Source organism: Coregonus lavaretus, assembly GCF_964263955.1.
Source record: "Coregonus lavaretus genome assembly, chromosome: 25".
Taxonomy (NCBI): domain Eukaryota; kingdom Metazoa; phylum Chordata; class Actinopteri; order Salmoniformes; family Salmonidae; genus Coregonus; species Coregonus lavaretus.
Window position 1 is genome coordinate 21,364,029 of NC_140012.1, and position 20,547 is coordinate 21,384,575.

A 20,547-nucleotide genomic window follows, 5' to 3' on the forward strand; every position below is an offset into this window, starting at 1 on the left:
GACTCAACAGCGCTGTCCTCCCTACTTCCCTAGAACTAGACTAGTATTCCCTAATCTCAACACCAGGCAGATGCCAACTATCTGCTTAGCAGCTGTTTCTCTAGTGTCATTTCTCCTGTGTTACAGAACATACCTTGGGCCCCTAAAAGGACCACTGCATTAGGAGTTGCGGAAATAAGAGATTCAAAAAAGTTACATGGTGATGTTTAGAGCGTTGACAACAGGAGATGCCTTGCAAAAGGATGGTTGATCTCACTGTGGCTGGCTGGCTGGCTGCTGAATCTAATATCGCCCCCTCTTCAAGGCATCTCAGGTTGAAAACAATGTTCTTTGACTGCTTGACAAGGCGACAAACACTGTCTGTTTCTCTGTGGGAATGAGCCTTTACCAGTCTAGCAGAGCGAGCCAAAAATACACAGACAGAAATGGTACGACACAGGACAGAGGTTTAAATTAATTTATAAAAAAAGAAGCATTTTACTGAAGCCGAATAAACATCTATCACTTATTTTTCCTCATGGAAACATTGAATACAATCTGAAGAGACTTCAGAGAGCCTAAACAGAATAAAATAATCAAGCAAGGAGACTGCCAACTTTAAACAAAAGGTAACAGCCATTGATGACAGGGACAACAGAAGAAAGGAGGGAAAGAAATAACTCAAATAAAGAGGGTAAGTGCAGCACTGTTCAGAATCATACAGTATAGCATTGATTCAGTCTTATTTTCTTCAGTTACATATTCAGTTATCTGCTCATGTAAATTCTCTAAATTCGGTAACATGCAAGCACTGATGAAGCATACAGTCAAACACGCATGGAAATATACTTTTATCTTATAGGATATTTGTTAAAATATGAAAAATCTGTAGATGTACAGCGATAAACTTATTTTGAGTTTGACAACAGAAAAACAAAACAATTCACTCCATAGTGTTTTCTTGAAGGAAAAGGTGACTACATTCATTTCACTGAATAAAGAGTCCACCGCGGAAAAAAATAGAGGATTCCACAATATCAGGTGACGTTAGATGTTTTCGACCTCACTTCTAGTTTTTAGTATGGTTATTACTAAATAAATGTCTGTGCCTTAGGAAACAGGTGGTACACTCAAAGAAGATCCTAGGATACACGTGTACAACAAAATACGGCATATCTACTCACGACTGCATTAGATAGGTCGACATTAAGGCTAGCTGCCAGAGATATAGGGAATGGTTCCCCACACACACTTCCTTTTACAGAATACACTACTGTTAACGGTCTAAGTAATTTCTTCCCAAAAATTAAGCGCTTGCCCATCATGCTACCAGGATGATGCCATTGGCTACTTCCCTCTCTTGGGGTTGTGTCCTGGGTAAAAACTGAAAGAGAAACTTTCCAATCAGCAGTGGAAGGCTTGGTGATTCTGGTGGTCAAAGTCTAGAGGTCTGTTTAGATCTAATTTACATTTTTAGACTTCATTTAAATTTAAACTTCTATATGAAGGCTTACTGTGCTTCACTTAAGGTTTAGTTTTCATTTGTATCTCCAAAACAGGGTCACCTCTAACAACTTTTTCCTTTTTTTTTTGTACCTTGGCCTTGTTTTGTTCTTTTAGTTTTTGCATCATATTATTTTCTGCTTTTTATACCAATGGGTGGGTGGTGGTCTGTCTACTGCTCACACATTCTGTAATCCGGAGGTGGATCCATATCTCTTCTTCTTTTGGCACCTTGGAGTAGAGGATCAACGTGGTTTAGAGTGGGAGTCAGGTTGTGGGGGTGGGATAGTAGAATAGTAGAGCTCATTGAGGAGAGGGGTCAGGACCTCTAGTTATCGCCGGCCTTTTCACTAACCCCATTCTCCCAGTCTCCGCTTGTGCATGAGTTGGTTACAGCGGGGGCTATACTCTCGCCCCCCTCCTCCGTTTTGACCCTCTTGGGTTCGGGGTGGTCGGCCAGCTCCCCATTTTGCCTCTTGGTGGGCAGTGATGCAGAGGCCGAGGCATGGGCTGCCAACAGGTGGAGGGGGTTCACCACTGCTGAGAGGGGGGAGAGAGAGAGGGAGTTTCACTACTGGATTCATGGCAGGCCTGACATAAACAAGCACAGAGTGAAAAGGCTGGTAATTTTACACAAATAAAGTCATTACAATCATCTGCCATTTTTAAAGCTTCATGGTGTTGGGTGCCATTTTGAGTGTGTTTCACCTGTGTTAACAGCAGTAGTGATGGGGACCAGGTGAGTCCCGTTCTGTGTGATGGTCTTGATAGGAAGCCGATGCTGGCCCAGGGGAGGTTGTTGCACGATGGTAACCGTTGTTAGGGGCGTGGCCTGGGAGGTCTGGATGATGCGATTGGCGCCGCCTATAGAGGAAGTAATGATGGCTGGGACCGGCTCCACTTTGACTGGGAAAGAGTGACAAACACTTTGCGATATAAGACTACAGTTTTTCATTTATATGGGACTGTTACAGCAAAGAACTAAAAATGTACTGTAAATCTATATGCCAAACTCAGTCTCCCCACCTTTGACCCCATTGTGGTCTCCCCCTCCATTCTCCTGCGGTTCTGTTTTCAGTGTAACAACGGAGTTCTGTGAGGCAGCGACGGTAGCCATGGTGACCATCGGGATCTGTTGGAGTACGTGCACTGTCTGCATGATGGGGGTAGAGCTTACAGCTGTTGTCATGACGGGTGTTGCCATGGTGTAGGTAACAGGCTTCATGGTCGTCTGGGGCAACTGTCGCTGCATGGCGATCAGCACCGGCTGGCTGTTCAGAGGGGAGCCTACCAGAGACAAGTGTCAGAGGTCAGACAGGAAATGGAGTGGTTTACCACCCACCACCAGAGTTGAAACAACAACCTACCAGGAGCACTCTTAGCGAATTGGGCCTCCTGGATGACAGCTAGTTTGGGCTGTAGGGCAGTGGCCGTGGTGGGAGCTGTGGCCCGAGCTGGCTCTGGGTCCATGGGGACAGGGGAGCCCTCCCTTGACAGGCTTTCTGGTGTCTGCACACCACTGGAGTGGGCCGACAGCCCCCCTGTGTGGCTAGGAGAGGCCGGGGCACTCCTGACGGGAAGACAGCAGGAATACTATTAGAATGACGCAAATGTGAAAGTGTGTGCTGTCATCGGTGTGTGCATGCCAATAAGAAACATCCTCCCCAGAGCCCATTGACTCATTTAGAGCTCAGTAGCCTTTGCCGAGTCCCCAACAACCTGATGTTCCGGTTTTCAGGGAAAATGGAAAGAGCCTGTGATGGAAAGAACCTTCCGCTTTTGGAGTTAACAAGGTGACACTACATCTTAACTCCTCCTTCACATTTACCAGATTGGTTTAACAGTGCAGAAGAGAACCTGCCAACAGTTTTGTTTCCTTCCCCCGACAGTTTTTATTGTATTTTCGTCAAGACCAGTATGTAGGGGATCTAGTTTTATTTTATTTTATTTTTTTACGCCTGCTACGTTAGGTTAAGAGCTCAGTGTCCCAGACAGACAAATAATTTAATCTACCTGCAATGCCTAACTGAGCCCACAGGGGGCATTGGTGAGTTAAATACTGCTGGAGAACTTCATGCCATTTCAAACTACAGTGCATTCAGAAAGTATTCAGACCCCTTGACTTTTTCCACATTTTGTTAAATTACAGCCTTAATCTAAAATTGATTAGCTGTGCTAACATAATTGCAAAAGGGTTTTCTAATGATCATTTAGCCTTTTAAAATTATAAACTTGGATTAGCAAACACAACGTGCCATTGGAACACAGGATAGATGGTTGCTGATAATGGGCCTCTGTACGCCTGTAGATATTCCATAACAAAATTAGCCGTTTCCAGCTACAATAGCCATTTACAACATTAAAAATGTCTACACTGTATTTCTGATCAATTTGATGTTATTTTAATGGACAAAATAATTGCTTTTCTTTCGAAAACAAGGACATTTCTAAGTGACCCCAAACTTTTGAACAGTAGTGTAAGTATTCAGACCCTTTACTCAGTACTTTGTTGAAGCACCTTTGGCTGAGATTACAGCCTTGAGTCTTCTTGGGAATGACGCTACAAGCTTGGCATACCTGTATTTGGGGAGTTTCTCCCATTCTTCTCTGCAGATCCTTTCAAGCTCTGTCAGGTTGGATGGGGAGCGTTGATGCACAGCTATATTCAGGTCTTGGCTGTGCTTAGGGTCATTGTCCTGTTGGAAGGTGAACCTTCGCCTCAGTCTGAGGTCCTGAGTGCTCTGGAGCAGGTTTTCATCAAGGATCTCTCTGTACTTTGCTCCGTTCATCGCTCCATTCATCTTTCCCTCGATCTTGACTAGTCTCCCAGTCCCTGCTGCTGAAAAACATCCCCACAGCATGATGCTGCCACCACCATACTGAACCGTAGGGATGGTGCCAGGTTTCCTCCAGACGTGATGCTTGGCATTCAGGCCAAAGAGTTCAATCTTGGTTTCCTTTAGGTGCCTTTTGACAAACTCCAAGTTGGCTGTCATGTGCCTTTTACTGAGTAATGGCTTCCGTCTGGCCACTCTACCATAAAGGTCTGATTGGTGGAGTGCTGCAGCGATGGTTGTCCTTCTGAAAGGTTCTCCCATCTCCAAAGAGGAACTCTGGAGCTCTGTCAGAGTGGCAATCGGGTTCTTGACCAAGGCCCTTATCCCGATTGCTCAGTTTGGTCGGGCGGCCAGCTCAAGGAAGAGTCTTGTTGTTTCCAAACTTCTTCCATTAAAGAATGATGGAGGCCACTGTGTTCTTGGGGACCTTCAATGCTGCAGAAATGTTTAGGTACCCGTCCCCAGATCTGTGCCTCGACACAATCATGTATACGGACAATTCCTTCGACCTCATGGCTTGGTTTTTGCTCTGACATGCACGGTCAACTGTGGGACCTTATATAGACAGGTGTGTGCCTTTCCAAATCATGTCCAATCAATTGAATTTACCACAGGTGGACTCCAATGAAGTTGTAGATACATCTCAAGGAGGATCAATGTAAACAGGTTGCACTGGAGCTCAATTTCAAATCTCATAGCAAAGGGTCTGAATACTTATGTAAATAAGGTATTTCTGCTTTTTATTTGTAATAGATTTGCAAAAATTTCTTAAAACCTATTTTTTCACTTTGTCATTATGGGTTATTGTATATAGATTGATGAGGAAAACAAACAATTTACTCCATTTTAAAATAAAGCTGTAATGTAACAAAATGTGGAAAAAGTCAAGGGGTCTGAATACTTTCCGAATGCATTGTATGCGGAAAATGTACACGAGTGTATAAAACATTAGGAACACCTTCCTAATACCGAGTTGCACCCCCTTTTGCCTTCAGAACAGCCTCAATTCGTCGGGCATGGACTCTACAAGGTGTTGAAAGCATTCCACAGGGATGCTGGCCCATGTTGACTCCAATGCTTCCCACAGTTATGTCAAGTTGGCTGGATGTCCTTTGGGTGGTGGACCATTCTTGATACACATGGGAAACTGTTGAGCATGAAAAACCCAGAAGCGTTGCAGTTCTTCACACTCCAACCGGTGGGCCTGGCACCTACTACCATACCCCATTCAAAGGCACTTAAATATTTTGTCTTGCCCATTCACCCATTGAATGCCACATATGCACAATCCATGTCTCAATTGTCTCAAGGCTTAAAAATCATTATTTAACCTGTCTCCTCCCCTTCATCTACACTGACTGAAGTGGATTTAACAGGAGACAATCAACAAGGGGTCATAGCTTTCACCTGGTCAGTCTATGTCATGTAAACAGCAGGTGTTTCTAATGTTTTGTACACTCAGTGTACATGGAAATATAGGAGTATCTGAGTTATAGTGAGTAGTAATTTACCTTGATGAGAGGGGCCCTAGTGGCGTCCTGAAGCAGGGTACCCCCCTGGCCCTACGTTTCCTGAACGCCTGTTCACACAACTTGCCCTCTGATGAGGGGTCGATCCTCCAGAACGATCCCTTACCCGGTTCCTCCTGAGACCGAGCCACTTTGATGAAGTAGCGGTTCAGAGACAAGTTGTGACGGATCGAGTTCTAGAACACAAAAGAGAGAGACAGTATTCATTACTATGGAAAGGTTACAGCGGATTGAGATTCTAGAACACAAGAGAGATGTGAGAATTATGGAATTGTAGAACACCAGGGCGAGAGACAGAGGGAAGGGGGGGAAGAGAGCGAGAGAAACAATGGATCAGTTTCTAGAACACAAGAGAGGATAGAGTTTAGTTCAAAAACACATGAAAGACAGATTGTGATGGATAAAGACAGGATAACTTAAAAAGATGCTGTTTACTTAGATGTCAGTTTGTCTCTCATTCTAAGAGAAATGTACCACAGCAGCATGAAATACAGGGTGGAGTCACCAACCTGCCAGCCTTTGTCTGCGGTCCTGTAGTAGGGGTAGTTCTTGGTGATGTGTGTGTAAATCCCATTCAGAGTCAGCTGCTTGTCGGGGGCCATGGTGATGGCCTGGACTATTAGTTGGGCATAGGAATACGGTGGCTTGGAGTCATCCTGAGGACAGAACAAATGGAGAAATGGGCTTCATTTCATGCTACAGATATCTGATATGGCAGCATTTAGATTGTTGCTATAATTGCATGTGCTTATCTGGGTCAATAAAAAAAGTGTTTGGTTTTGTGAGAACTTGTTTTCAGTTTCATGTTCCTCACACGTTGGAAAACAAGTAGAGCCCCACCCTATTTTACTAGAGTTCACCAGGGTTCCTCACTCCAAAGTCAATATTTCACAAACATTGGGCAACTTTTGGACTTCAATGAGTAACCCACCCCAGAGAACCAAAACAAATCCAATGTGTTCCGTCACCCAGGGATGTATTCAGGAGGGTGCAACATTACAGAATATTGAGATAGAAATGTATTGTGTAGAACAGATACCACTGTCTGTCGGGTAGAACAGGGAATAGTTTAGCTATTTTAGTCTCATTTCTATTTGCAACGTTCCGAATGCTTCATTTTGCCGATTTACCCCAGGACTAGGAGTGCATGTCAAAAGTCTAAAGTGGAATTCTCTTCTTGTATTCTTTCCTTCATCAGTACTGGTCTGTCAGACGTGGCCAGGTCTCTAATTTGTCTTCCATTATAATGCTTTGACTGATCTTCTCTTTTCCTTTCAGTGTAAAGGAAAGGAGACAAAGAGAGGAAGCCACTTCAGATGCATCCCTGAGTTGCTGGTGTCTCACCTTGGGGCTGTCTCCTCCCGAGCCGTCCTTGTCGTCTGTTTGGGAGTTCTCGTTGACGAGGTCAGCGGTCAGCACGCGGCCCATCCTATAGCCAGACAGCCCCGCCCCTCGGGGACTTGACGGACAGGAGTTTGGACAGGAGTTGGCGGCACTGTGGGGGACGAGAAACAATTTAACGGTGAGACTGAGTGGGAGAGAGCGTGGTTTGGTGATGAACATGGAAATCCTGTGATGGCAAAAAATATATCCGATCCATCAAGCATCCAAAATACACCTAATCCATAACCATGGTGGCTGAAAGGTCCTCTGACGGCTGAATAATACATATACAGTACCAGTCAAAAGTTTGGACACAAATTCTCATTCAAGGGTTTTTCTATATTTTTTTAGTGAAGACATCAAAACTATGAAATAACACATATTGAATCATGTAGTAACCAAATAAGTGTTCAAACAAATCAAAGTAGCCACCCTTTCCCTTGATGACAGCTTTGCACACTCTTGGCATTCTCTCAACCAGCTTCATGAGGAATGCTTTTCCAACAGTCTTGAAGGAGTTCCCACATATGCTGAGCACTTGTTGGCTGCTTTTCCTTCACTCTGCAGTCCAACCAATCCCAAACCATTTCAATTGGGTTGAGGTCGGGTGATTGTGGAGGCCAGGTCATCTGATGCAGCACTCCATCGCTCTCCTTGGTCAAATAGCGCTTACACAGCCTGGAGGTGTGTTTTGGGTCATTGTTCTGTTGAAAAACAAATGATATTCCCACTAAACGCAAACCAGATGGGATAGCGTATCGATGCAGAATGCTGTGGTAGCCATGCTGGTTAAGTGTGCCTTGAATTCTAAATAAATCACAGACAGTGTCACCAGCAAAGCACCCCCACACCATCACACCTCCTCCTCCATGCTTCACGGTGGGAACCACACATGCGGAGATCATCTGTTCACCTACTCTGCGTCTTATAAAGACACTGCGGTTGGAACCAAAAAAATCTAATTTGGACTCATCAGACCAAAGGCCAGATTTCCACCAGTCTAATGTCCATTGCTCGTGTTTCTTGGCCCAAGCAAGTCTCTTCTTCTTATTGGTGTCCTTTAGTAGTGGTTTCTTTGCAGCAATTCGACCATGAAGGCCTGATTCACGCAGTCTCCTCTGAACAGTTGATGTTGAGATGTGTCTGTTACCTGAACTCTGTGAAGCATTTATTTGGGCTGCAATTTCTGATGCTGGTAACTCTAATGAACTTATCCTCTGCAGCAGAGGTAACTCTGGGTCTTCCATTCCTGTGGCGGTCCTCATGAGAGCCAGTTTCATCATAGCGCATTATGGTTTTTGCGACTGCACTTGAAGAAACTTTCAAAGTTGTTGAAATTTTCCGGATTGACTGACCTTCGTGTCTTAAAGTAATGATGGACTGTCGTTTCTCTTTGCTTATTTGAGCTGTTCTTGCCATAATATGGACTTGGTCTTTTACCAAATAGAGCTATCTTCTGTATACCACCCCTACCTTGTCAAAACACAACTGATTGGCTCAAACGCATTAAGGAGGAAAGAAATTCCACAAATTAACTTTTAAGAAGGCACACCTGTTAATTGAAATGTATTCCAGGTGACTACCTCATGAAGCTGGTTGAGAGAATACCAAGAGTGTGCAAAGCTGTCATCAAGGCAAAGGGTGGCAACTTATTTATATATATCTTTTTTATTTAACTAGGCAAGTCAGTTAAGAACACATTCTTATTTACAATGACGGCCTACCCGTCATTGTTAAAAAAAAATGTGGTTACTACATGATTCCATGTGTTATTTCATAGTTTTGATGTATTCACTATTATTCTACAATGTAGATAATAGTAAAAATAAAGAAAGGCCCTGGAATGAGTAGGTGAATAATTTGACTGGTACTAATATATAAGGAGTATTCAAATCTAAGCCTGGGGGTCCGGAGTACTGCTGGTTCTGTTCTACCTGATAATTAATTGCACCCACCAGGTGAGAAAGGTCTAAATCCGTCCCTGATTAGAGGGGAAGAATGGAAATCAGCATCGGAACTAGCTTCGAGGTCCAGACTCTAATAACCATGCTATTTGCAATGCTCTGACCATTTCATGGCTCCAACTTCACTCCACTCTCACCTTATGGTGCCAGTGGGTGAGGGCAGGGGGCTTATGAGGTGGGCGATGTTGTCTGGAATGTTGATGGTCAGTGGCGCTATCTGGTGCTGGACGGGCTTGACTGGCGACTCCGACACGTTCCTACGCTCCTTCTTATCGCTGGACAGGGCTGTGAACGTGATCTTGATGTTGGTGCTGGGGAACCGGAAACAGCACCTAGAGAACAAAGAAAGAGAGGGAGGGAGAGTCAAAGAGATAATATTAGGACATGACAAGTGCAGGCCATCCAGACCTACCCAGACTCACTCAACAATTGTGAGAATGTCTCTTTCATTATGCATACTGACTGCAACACACCAGCAGTGTTGCTATGGGTATTTTTGCACATAGTCAAAACATGCAGAGCAGCTCTAATAGGGTCTAGCCAGTGTGGGCCAGAAGAGTTAGCCATTACACTGGGTTTATAAATGGATGGCCATCATGACACTTACATAACAGGTCTTATTATTACATGTGGGTATATTTGGACCATATCATCTGCTATGGGACCAGCTGACTGGCCTGCTGTGACATAGGCATATTTGATATTTCAGACCTAATAGAATCAGAGTGGTACGCAGTTCTACTAATCATAACAATCAAGACTATTTCCAACCCCCTACTTCTATTGACCATTTCCTTCGGGTAACATTTGGTTGCTGGCTGAATTTTGAAAAGTTATCAATTCAGCTTGATCTATAGACCATACTGACAATTACAAAACATGGGGTAGGTTAGTTTGTTTCTACATGATGCTGTTCAAACATTGCAACACATCCGATTAGAAATCATGCTGAGATTGAGCCAAAGCATGGCCCATCGCACAAGTACAGGTAACTAGCTACAGTGCCTTCAGAAAGTATTCAAACCCCTTGACTTATTCCACATTTTGTTGTGTTACAGCCTGAATTCAAAATTGATTAAATAGATTCTTACCCATCTACACACAATACCCCATAATGACAATGTTTTTAGACATTTTTGAAAATGAGAAACAGAAATATCAAATTTACATAAGTATTCACACCACTTTGCTATGACACTCCAACTTGAGCTCAGTTGCATCCAATTTACTTTGATCATCCTTGAGCTGTCACTACACCTTGATTGGAGTCCACCTGTGGCCAATTCAATTGTTTGGACATGATTTAGAAAGAAACACACCTGTCTATGTAAGGTGCCACAGTTGATAGTGCATGTCAGAGCAGAAACTACCATGAAGTCCAAGGAACTGGCCGCAGACCGATTTGTAATGTGGCATATATCTGGGGAAGGGTATAACACAATTTCTAGAGTGTTGAAAGTTTCCAAGAACACCGTGGTCTCCATCATTGGGAATGGAAAAAACATGGAACTACCCAGACTCTGCCTAGAGCTGGCGTCCGACCAAACTAAGCAACTGGGCAAGAAGGACCTTGGTCAGGGAGGTGACTAAGAACCCAATGACAGAACTACAGAGTTCCTTGGCTGAGATGGTAGAACCTGCCAGAAGGACAACAGTCTCTACAGCACTTCACCAATCTGGGCTTTATGGGAGAGTAGTCAGATGGATGCCACTCCTGATTAAAAAGGCACATGACTGCATGCGATGGGTTTGCAAAAAGGCACGCGAAAGACTCAGAGCATAAGGCAAAATATTCTGTGGTCTGATGAGACAAATGTAACTCTTTGGTCTGAATGCAAAGCTCTATGTCTGGAGAAAAAAAACAGGCACAGCTCATCGCCCTTCTAACACCATCCCTCCTGTGAAGCATGGTGGTAGCAGCATCATGCTATGGGGATGCTTTTCAGCAGCAGGGACTGGGAGACTGGTAAGGATAGCAGGAACAATGAATGGAGCCAAACAAAGGCATATCCTTGATGATAACCTGCATCAGAGTGCAAACGACCTTAGACCGGGCGAAGATTTACTTTCCAACAGGCCAATGACCCCAAGCATACAGCCAAAGCAACGCTGGAATGGCTTCAGAACAAGAATGTGAAAGTCCTTGAGTGGCCCAGCCAAAGTGCAGACTTTCATCCCATTAAATCTGTTGAAAGACTTGAAGATTGCTGTTCAACACCACTCCCCATCTAATTTAACAGAGATCGAGAACAACTGCAAGGTAGAATGGGAGAAAATCCCCAAATCCAGATGTGCAAAGCTGATAGACATTCCCAAGACGACTCAAAGCTGTAATCGCTGCCAAAGGCGCTTCTGCAAAGCATTGACTCAGGGGTGTGAATACTTATGTAGATGAGATATTTCATTTTCAATAAATTTGAAAACATTTCGAAACATATTCACTTAGTCATTATGCGGTATTGTGTCTAGATGGTTGAGGGGGAAAAAGTATTCCTTTAATTCAGGCTGTAACAAAATGTGGAATAAGTCAAGGGGTACGAATACGTTCTGAAGGCACTGTACATATTCCTTCGTAAACACTGTGCTAGCAAGAGATATGCACACAAACATATGCACGCGTAGCAATTTTATTAATGTTAAATTACAACATTTTCAGGTTGTTTCGCGTAACCATTCTATGCAAAGAAAGCAAGCTTTGCCAGTTAATGTTAGCTAGCGCTCACTAACGTTCGGTGGGGACAGGCGTTGCTTGACACAACACGTGCGGCGGCGGGGGAACAAAACAATAACAAAGCGGAGGTCAGAATATAGTCACATTTACGTTAGCTAGCAGTTCTACCTCGACATAAAATGTAAAATAATACCCTTCTTACATTCGTGGGAGCTGCAAAGGTGGAGCACCTCGTCTCTGGAACACCCCATCCACAAACACCCCGTTTTTGCCGAGGCAACGAAGGTAGAATTCCCCGCTACCGGTGCCGTCTTCACCGGCGGTGAAAATTTCGAGGTGCCGACGGGAGATGAAACTGGAGTGGCCCATGCTGACGTCCACCGAGCCCTGCGATGAGTTCCGTCCGATGGTCGCCGACCTCTTCTTCATCAGGTATTCGAATTCTCGGCCCTCAAGCCGGGCGACTGCCGACCCCATCGCCATCTTCTTGGAGGTTCTAATTTTGAGGCTGTGTGCGGAAAAATAGAATTGGGGAGCACTGGCTTTAAATTTGGCAGAGTTGAGAATTTCGGAGATTTCGTAAAGGGAATCCAATTCTAAACCGAGAAGAATTTGGACAGGAACGTGCCAGATCGGGAACACAGCGGCTCCGACCCACCGCCGCGACAGAGAGAAAGAGAAGGGACAACAGCCAACCAAAGGAGGCCAAATGGGCGGAAAGGAGGTTATTGATAGCTCAACAGTCCAATCACTTCAAAGACTGGGTAGACAAATAAATCGTGTTTACCAATGACAACCAAATATAAATAGACGGTAAAAATACAAGGCTGGTTGCACTTTAGGCTGACGCTCAGCTCGATGGCTGAATGTAAACTATGGTATCCGAATATAACGGAATCGACTGGAGTTTTGTAACTGGGTAGTTGACATTTGGTTAAAACAAAAGTTTAAATAAATAAAAACAACTTCTAAAATTGAGGTGAAAAAACATATAGTTGCAATAAATTATGTCTAAACAACTCAAAATGTTATGTCCACCGTGGATTTTAAATGTATATCCAATTTAACAAACCATTTTATGACAGTGCTTTGAATTTGTCCTCTGGTGTGACTGTGCCATCACTATAAATGTTAATATAAAGGTTTAATTATTCCCAAATAGATTATTAGTTACTTCTGTATTTCAAATCGGTCTCATATTCCGTAATTTCAATTGAAAAACACATTCCCTTGTATGTTGACGATAACCAAGTGTCTCCCCATTAGATTTTGAGTAAGATTTCCCATAATTTTACCAAACCTAGATAAAAATGAATTAATTTACTTGTTTATTATGATCATGTTACCTGCCTCATGCTTAACAATTATTTTTACATTTTGTCCAAGACAACACCTTTTTTCCTTTCATTTAATAGCATCACCCCATAGGACATTATGTCACACCGTTGGACAATACACAGGCAGTCAAATGTTATGGTTAAAACATATTAATTACACTTTCAGAGGTTTCTGACCACTGTAAAATGCAACTTTTAAACATTAGCAATGGATCCTTGTAAAATAAGTTAAGGTGTACCCATTCCAATTACAGGGCCTCGAGAGAGTCCTGTTTTGTTATGTTTAGTATACCTCCCAAAGTCGGCAGTGGGTAATTTGCGCGCCTGGTGCATAATCCTTGGGTATGGTAGCCGTTTCTTAGGCTCCCTCTCCAGGATCAAACCCTGATTCCCCATTACCCGTGGTCACCATGGTAGACACAAAGTACCATTGAAAGTTGATAGGGCATACATTCGAATGAGACATCACCACCACAAAGGGTGCCCGAATGGCTCAAGGTCATCTAGAGTCACTGAAACCGACACCCGATAGTACCCCACATGGGTTTTAGGTTTGATAAATGCACCAATCCCCAAAGGTCAACACTCATTGACATGTATAAGCTCTAGAATTGCCACAGTTATCCAAGTAACATTGGAGTGATCAAGGAACCATAACTGATGAGCCATTCGCAGTTTCAGTGTACCGGTCATGTGTACTTAGACCTGCATGGCCTAATCTTTGAGTCATATACTACTAGGAGGATCAACCAGGTATCCCCCAACAACATTGCGGTTAACCTGGGTGCACAGCGAGGCGCAGGGGCACAGCCCTCCAGTGATGGAGGAGACCCGTGCCCCCAGTGGGCGGCACCGACCTACCTACAGTCGAAGCTGCAGGAGCCGAGACGCCCTGCAAGAGGTGTTCTGTTTGAGAGTTGGTCAAATAGTATACCACACTATGGAGCCAAAGACTAGGTTTGACAAACACAACATGTCTCTGACACCATGGCACTGCCTAGGCGTGCCATGCCCCACACAGAAATACCATCGGAGGACCACTGAGATAGACGGGTCGACTGGGTCTCACTCGGAGTGAGGTCGGCCAGGGTTATTGGAAAATTGCAAAAGGATACAAATAGGTATCATACCAATGAGTGTTATTTGATGATAAATAAGCCATAAAAGGTAATGGATTATTTCCCCCGGAGTGACAGCAATCCAAAGTTAAATCTAGAATCGGCTTCCTATTTCGCAACAAAGCCTCCTTCACTCATGCTGCCAAACATGCCCTCGTAAAACTGACTATCCTACCGATCCTTGACTTCGGCGATGTCATTTACAAAATAGCCTCCAACACTCTACTCAGCAAATTGGATGTAGTCTATCACAGTGCCATCCGTTTTGTCTCCAAAGCCCCATACACTACCCACCACTGTGACCTGTACGCTCTTGTTGGCTGGTCCTCACTACATGTTCGTCGTCAAACCCACTGGCTCCAGGCCATCTATAAATCACTGCTAGGCAAATCCCCGCCTTATCTTAGCTCATTGGTCACCATAGCAGCACCCACCCGTAGTCTGCGCTCCAGCAGGTATATCTCACTGGTCATTCCCAAAGCCAACACCTCCTTTGGCCGCCATTCCTTCCAGTTCTCTGCTGCCAATGACTGGAACGAATTGCAAAAATCTCTGAAGCTGGAGACTCTTATCTCCCTCAATAACTTTAAGCATCAGTTGTCAGAGCACCTTACCGATCACTGCACCTGTACACAGCCCATCTGAAATTAGCCCACCCAACTACCTCATCCCTATATTGTTATTTATTTTGCTCTTTTGCACCCCAGTATCTCTATTTGCACATAATCTCTTGCACATCTATCATTCCAGTGTTAATACTATTGTAATTATTCTGCACTATAGCCTATTTATTGCCTTACCTCCATAACTTGCTACATTTGCACACACTGTATATATATTTTCTGTTGTATTTTTTACTTTATGTTTTTTTACCCCATATGTAACTCTGTGTTGTTTTTATTGCACTGCTTTGCTTTATCTTGGCCAGGTCGCAGTTGTAAATGAGAACCTGTTCTCAACTGGTTTACCTGGTTAAATAAAGGTGAAATAAAAAAATAAAAATAAATTTCCTCTGGTGTGACACCCATCTTAATCTTAGTCTGTTCAGACCATGTGCTCCATCAATGGCTTTTGTACTTCCCAGTGGCGACCCGTCATTCAGGGCAGGTGGGGCCCCACCTTTTTAGCATGTTATTTTGACATTAATAAGTGTCACATATCAGTTTTCAAACCATGTTGAGTAAGGCAGCTCCAGAATGTAGGTGTTTCAGCCTAGCCTATTGGTTAACTATTTAACTAACTATTTAGCAGTCTTATAGCTTGGGGGTAGAAGCTGTTCAGGGTCCTGTTGGTTCCAGACTTGGTGCATCAGTACCGCTTGCCATGCGGTAGCAGGGAGAACAGTCTATAACTTGGGTGGCTGGAGTCATTGACAATCTTTAGGGCCTTCCTCTGACACCGCCTGGTATAGAGGTCCTGGATGGCAGGGAGCTTGGCCCCAGTGATGTACTGGGCCGTACGCACTACCCTCTGTAGCGCCTTGATGTCGGATGCCAAGCAGTTGCAATACCAAGCAGTGATGCAGCCAGTCAAGATGCTCTCAATGGTGCAGCTGTAGAACTCTGTGGGTGTGCCTGGGTGTGGCTTGAAGCAACAAGTGACGTATTTAATGCATTTTGAACACACAACCAAACCCTTCCTCGTTTTTCCCATTTTGGGTTTGATAAAGTTGTGTGAGGTCGGTCCTGATCAAAGTGCTCCTTCTTGGAACGGGTGATTTGTTCTTGGACATTTTAAAGGAAATGTATTGACGTCGTCTAGGAGTACTTTGTGCTATTCTGTTGTTGGGTCACATGATTCAAATTCAAACAGTCGATCCTGCCGGGTTTTCTACGCAGCCGAGCAGCCTTTTAGTTTACAAATCGTAGTACCCACAATGCTTCAGGCGACTCGAAATGTTATGGAGGTCAAATACAAAGGTGTGGAGATTAGAAATTAGCTTCGATAGTCCATATTTAATACCCTTTTAATTCACAAGACGTGTAAATGGCCGATTTGACAAGGTGTCATCGTTGAATGGCCGGTGCTTTACTCTTTATGATTGCAACATGAACAAGCGTGGCGCATAGAGAATATTCCATGTGGCATGCATGCCCGTTCGTTTATCGATGACGTCATCACATAGTGGCGTTGCATTCAAGATCAAATCTGTCTCTAAACGTCTCATGCATAACATCATTTTACTGAAATGTACAAGTTGGGAAAACCAGCTGACTACCTTCTTTTGAATTTCACCATTAGAAATCTATAGATAAACATGATGTGGAGTCGAGTCAGTTTGCCCTTTTTTTATGTAACTGAAAATGTTACAATATTTGTACACGTGTGTGTGCATAGACGGGTACTTTTCATGAATAATAATGGCAGCTCACTGTTCACATTCCTCCATAATTTTATATCTGCACTGCTGTGATCAAGACTAGAGAGCTTGGCCGGCAGGGGTGCATGCATCTAAATAGTCTACTAATGTAGCTGCTTTTTATTATCTCCTACTTCCTTTGCACTGATCTGAAAACAAAGGAGTGAAAGCAGAATGTTTGATGCTCTTTCAGATCTGCGCAAGTGAAGTAGAGGGGTCATCAGGTGCAAGCAAGCAGATAGATGATGTACATTGCAGCAACTTCAGTCTGTCTTTGATACAACACTGCCATCTAGTGTTTAAAATAAATACATATAGTAGTGCATGTGGTGTCACTCTAAAGTCCACTTTCTCTGAGGGCCAGACATGGAAAAAGACTGAACAATGTATTTTATAGTGCGGAATAATTAACCCCTTATTTGTTAATATTATTCAGTAACCATCACTTGTGTTTATAATGCAGTAAAGCATAAGCCAGGTGCCTGGCAACACCTAAGGTTTTGGCATGGATCAATGAAACAGCATCACCACAGGGGACACCAGAGGGCCACAGAAGTGTCAACTGTTGGCAGAGTTAAGGCAGTGCGGTGAGCTGTCTGTAATCAGGTAGAACTGAATCCCAGCTCTCTTTGTTACCACGGACATGCAACACGGTGTTGAGTTCTCCTGCCGCAGTGTGTGTTAGCACTTCATTCAGTGGTTGTTGGCACCGGATATTGGAAAGACTCAGAGATATACACATGCTTGGTGTGAACTGGAAACTTAACCCCAGGGGAACAATAGGGGGATTTCAACACCTGAGTGACATGTAAACTGTAGCCTTGATTCTATGTAACTAGCCTCCAGAGATGTATTAGTAATGCATGCCTGACACATTTTCAAATTGCGGTTCAGCTAAACACAATGCCTAAGTGTCCTATGGACGTTATAAGCAATCTGGGCCTTTATGGCACAGGAAGTAGAGGTACGCTGTCTTTGGCACACTGTTAGGCTGAAGTGAAATAATTTTTATAACACGCCCATTGGTATTTACCATCAATATCCATCCACTTTTGACATGTATTTTTCTTTTCTCTCAGATGACAATCCCAAATGCAAAACAAATTGTGGGTGAATAAAATGCTCTGCTTAATATTACCAAAGTAACATTTTCAATCATATAAAATAGCTGAAGGAAACTGATATTAAAAGTACTAGACCTACATTATTTCCCCCTTTTATTAGTTATCGTAAACAATTTTGTTGGCAGTGATCATGGTTATTTCTCCAGCCTCCATTGTTCATGTACAGAGAGAGATTATCACCCAGCACACACAGTAAATGGGTGTGTCTGTGTTGCCACCCTAAACCAGTTCTGTCACAAACTATAGTACACGGAAGGTTTACTTTGGTACATGGCTAGCAAAAATCGAATCTGTCCAGAAAATCTTGTAAATAATTGATCAGACCAAGGCAGAAGAACTTCCTTGTCATTGTGACTTTTCTTGGTGGGAAACTCCTTAGTTGTTTAAAGGTAATAAGGAAACAGTTCATCCTTTTTCCATGACACAGCCATTCTTGTAGGGAGCATTCAGTGCCTGTCCAGGCAACGTTACATTTCAGTCATTTAGTAGACGCTCTTATCCAGAGCGATTTACAATTACGGTTAAGTGCCTTGCTCAAGGGCACATCGTCAGGTCTTTCACCTAATCGGCTCAGAGAATCGAATCAGCGACCTTTCGGTTACTGGCCCAACGCTCTTAACCGCTAGGCTACCTGCCACACTCCTGACATAAACTGGACAAACTAGTTGGGCCAGATTTCACAATAGGAAAATCACAAGAACTTATTTCAATGGAAAGTAACAGTGCTTTTTTTTATCTCTAAAAAGTCAAATGAGATTGTACAATTTAAGTCAGTGTAATCTTTTAAAAAGTTGATAAACAATTCACAGCCTCAAAAACAAAACTGTATCAACATTATACAAAGCGAGGAGTCCAAGGAACCCAAAACACAAGGTAATCTCTCATGTTTAGGTGAATGTCTTCACCTTGTTGAGTCAGTGTAAACATCACCTAATGATCCATTATTCAGTGATGTAGTTCAAGCAAAGAATGATCACCTGAAAGAGAACAGAATACATTAAAGTATTTTAGTACTTCCACCAAAACAAATGTTTATACACTTTAAGCTGTTTGACAACATTGTAGACTTCATTTAAACCAGGAAGTCCTATCGAGAAAATATATAATAATAATGTACTTTCAAGACAGACCTGAGCAGAAGGACATAGTTAGCAAATCTATAATTATCTCTTTATGGAACAACAATTTGTCAGAATAACACACCTAGTTCTAGCAGATTGAGTAATTGATGTCCAGGGTGGATCCTCAGTCTTCAAAAGTACCCTTTTGTAAATACTCAATTTTCACTCCATGTCCATTTCTGACCCACTGGCTAGAACCTCATCACCAGTCCACACCCCTACCACTGTCTACTTTCAAGCCCCAGAAGTAAGTCACTTGGGCAGAAAGTCGTCCACAGCAACCTCCAGATTGCCCATGTACCAGAAGATCCAGAAGAACAGGCTGAGGAAGATGATGATGGGCCCGGAGAAGACCAAGACGTCCCAGAAACTGAAGGGTGCAAAGATGCCCAAGAAGAACAGGATGAGGCCCACAGCGTCCAGGAAGATGGCGATGAAGAAGAGGAGAAGGCAGCGGCCCAGGTATTGAGTGTAGTCCATGGCGGAGAGAGAGTCTGTCGTAAAGGTATTTCGCCTTCTCCTACCACTATGCAAATACCACTTCTAATGATTCTTTCTATGGCTGCTAGCGATTTTCCCTTGCATTCACTGTAACAAAAGTTTACACTAGGATAACTAATCATACATACATATATATATATCCCTGTACTTTCTCTGCATTGTTCAGGTAATCTACCCTACACTACAGTGCATCTGACTGAATAACGAGGAAGCAAGGAAGAGGATGCGTTTTAAAGGCCTGTGTAGGATACATTCCATTGAGCTTCATCTATCACACCTCACATCTCACATAGTTCCCATAGTGGGACTGCTGTCAGGTGGAACGTGTGTGTGTGTGTCTCACTAATGATGACAAAAAGGTTAAATGTTGTTCTTCTTCCTCCATCTCTGTTGTGGGGGTTTTGGACACGTTTCCAGTTCATAAACATACCACATTCCAACACTAGGGGTTGGTTGGGCGCTTATCATAGGCCCTACAGGTGGCTTCAAAAGGTTGGGGAATATTAATGTTTGGTAGAGACATGAGAAACATCTTTGCAAACTAACACTCCAATAACTAACGTTGGAGTGTTTATTTATTTTTTAAAGGTAACAAGCCGGAACGGAGATGCAGCCCTTGTGCCAGTGTGTATTCATCAAGGTTCAGAATGTTCCAGATAGAAATATAGTTCTACACGATACATTCTCTACCGTCTCTCTCGCTCTCTCTCTGTGTGCGTTTAGGGATTCTATTATCTATCAGTATAACCAGTGGCAGACAGCCAACATAGTGCTATCAACAAACCTACTCTTACACACCCTAAACAGAACTGTCGGATAGCATATCAATACTACCTACCTAACCAGATACAAACATACACTATACATTCATAAATCATAGGATCTGAGCTTTGGTTTTGATTTGTTTATGTCCCTCATGGATTTTGAAGTATAATGTTTTTGGAGATGGCTAACTGTGAGCTATCCAGTCAATGATGTCTGATTAAATACTCAGAGAAAAGACGTTATCATTTAAGAAACTTTATTTAAAGAAAATATCTTCAGAACGGACCACGTAAAATTCAGGACATAACATTTATAGTTATTTAGCTATTTACAAGTAAAATTGAGACATTTCTATC

General features: G+C 43.1%; 1 protein-coding gene across 2 annotated transcripts; it reads right to left on the reverse strand.

The window, feature by feature from the left end:
* Positions 1-443: 443 nt before the first annotated feature.
* Positions 444-12,527, reverse strand: foxk2a (forkhead box K2a). Of its 2 annotated transcripts, none has more exons than XM_084141795.1 (9): positions 12,069-12,527; positions 9,333-9,527; positions 7,193-7,343; positions 6,358-6,504; positions 5,831-6,024; positions 2,850-3,052; positions 2,509-2,769; positions 2,191-2,388; positions 444-2,022 (listed from the first exon to the last, which is right to left on the reverse strand). In XM_084141795.1, exons 1-9 carry the CDS (start codon positions 12,347-12,349, stop codon positions 1,811-1,813), a joined length of 1,842 nt encoding a protein of 613 aa, XP_083997921.1. In that variant the 5' UTR covers positions 12,350-12,527; the 3' UTR covers positions 444-1,810. The 2 variants fall into 2 exon arrangements, with proteins under 2 accessions (XP_083997921.1, XP_083997922.1); XM_084141796.1 differs by having other exon boundaries at positions 444-2,019; positions 12,069-12,449.
* Between the last annotated feature and the right edge of the window lie 8,020 nt (positions 12,528-20,547).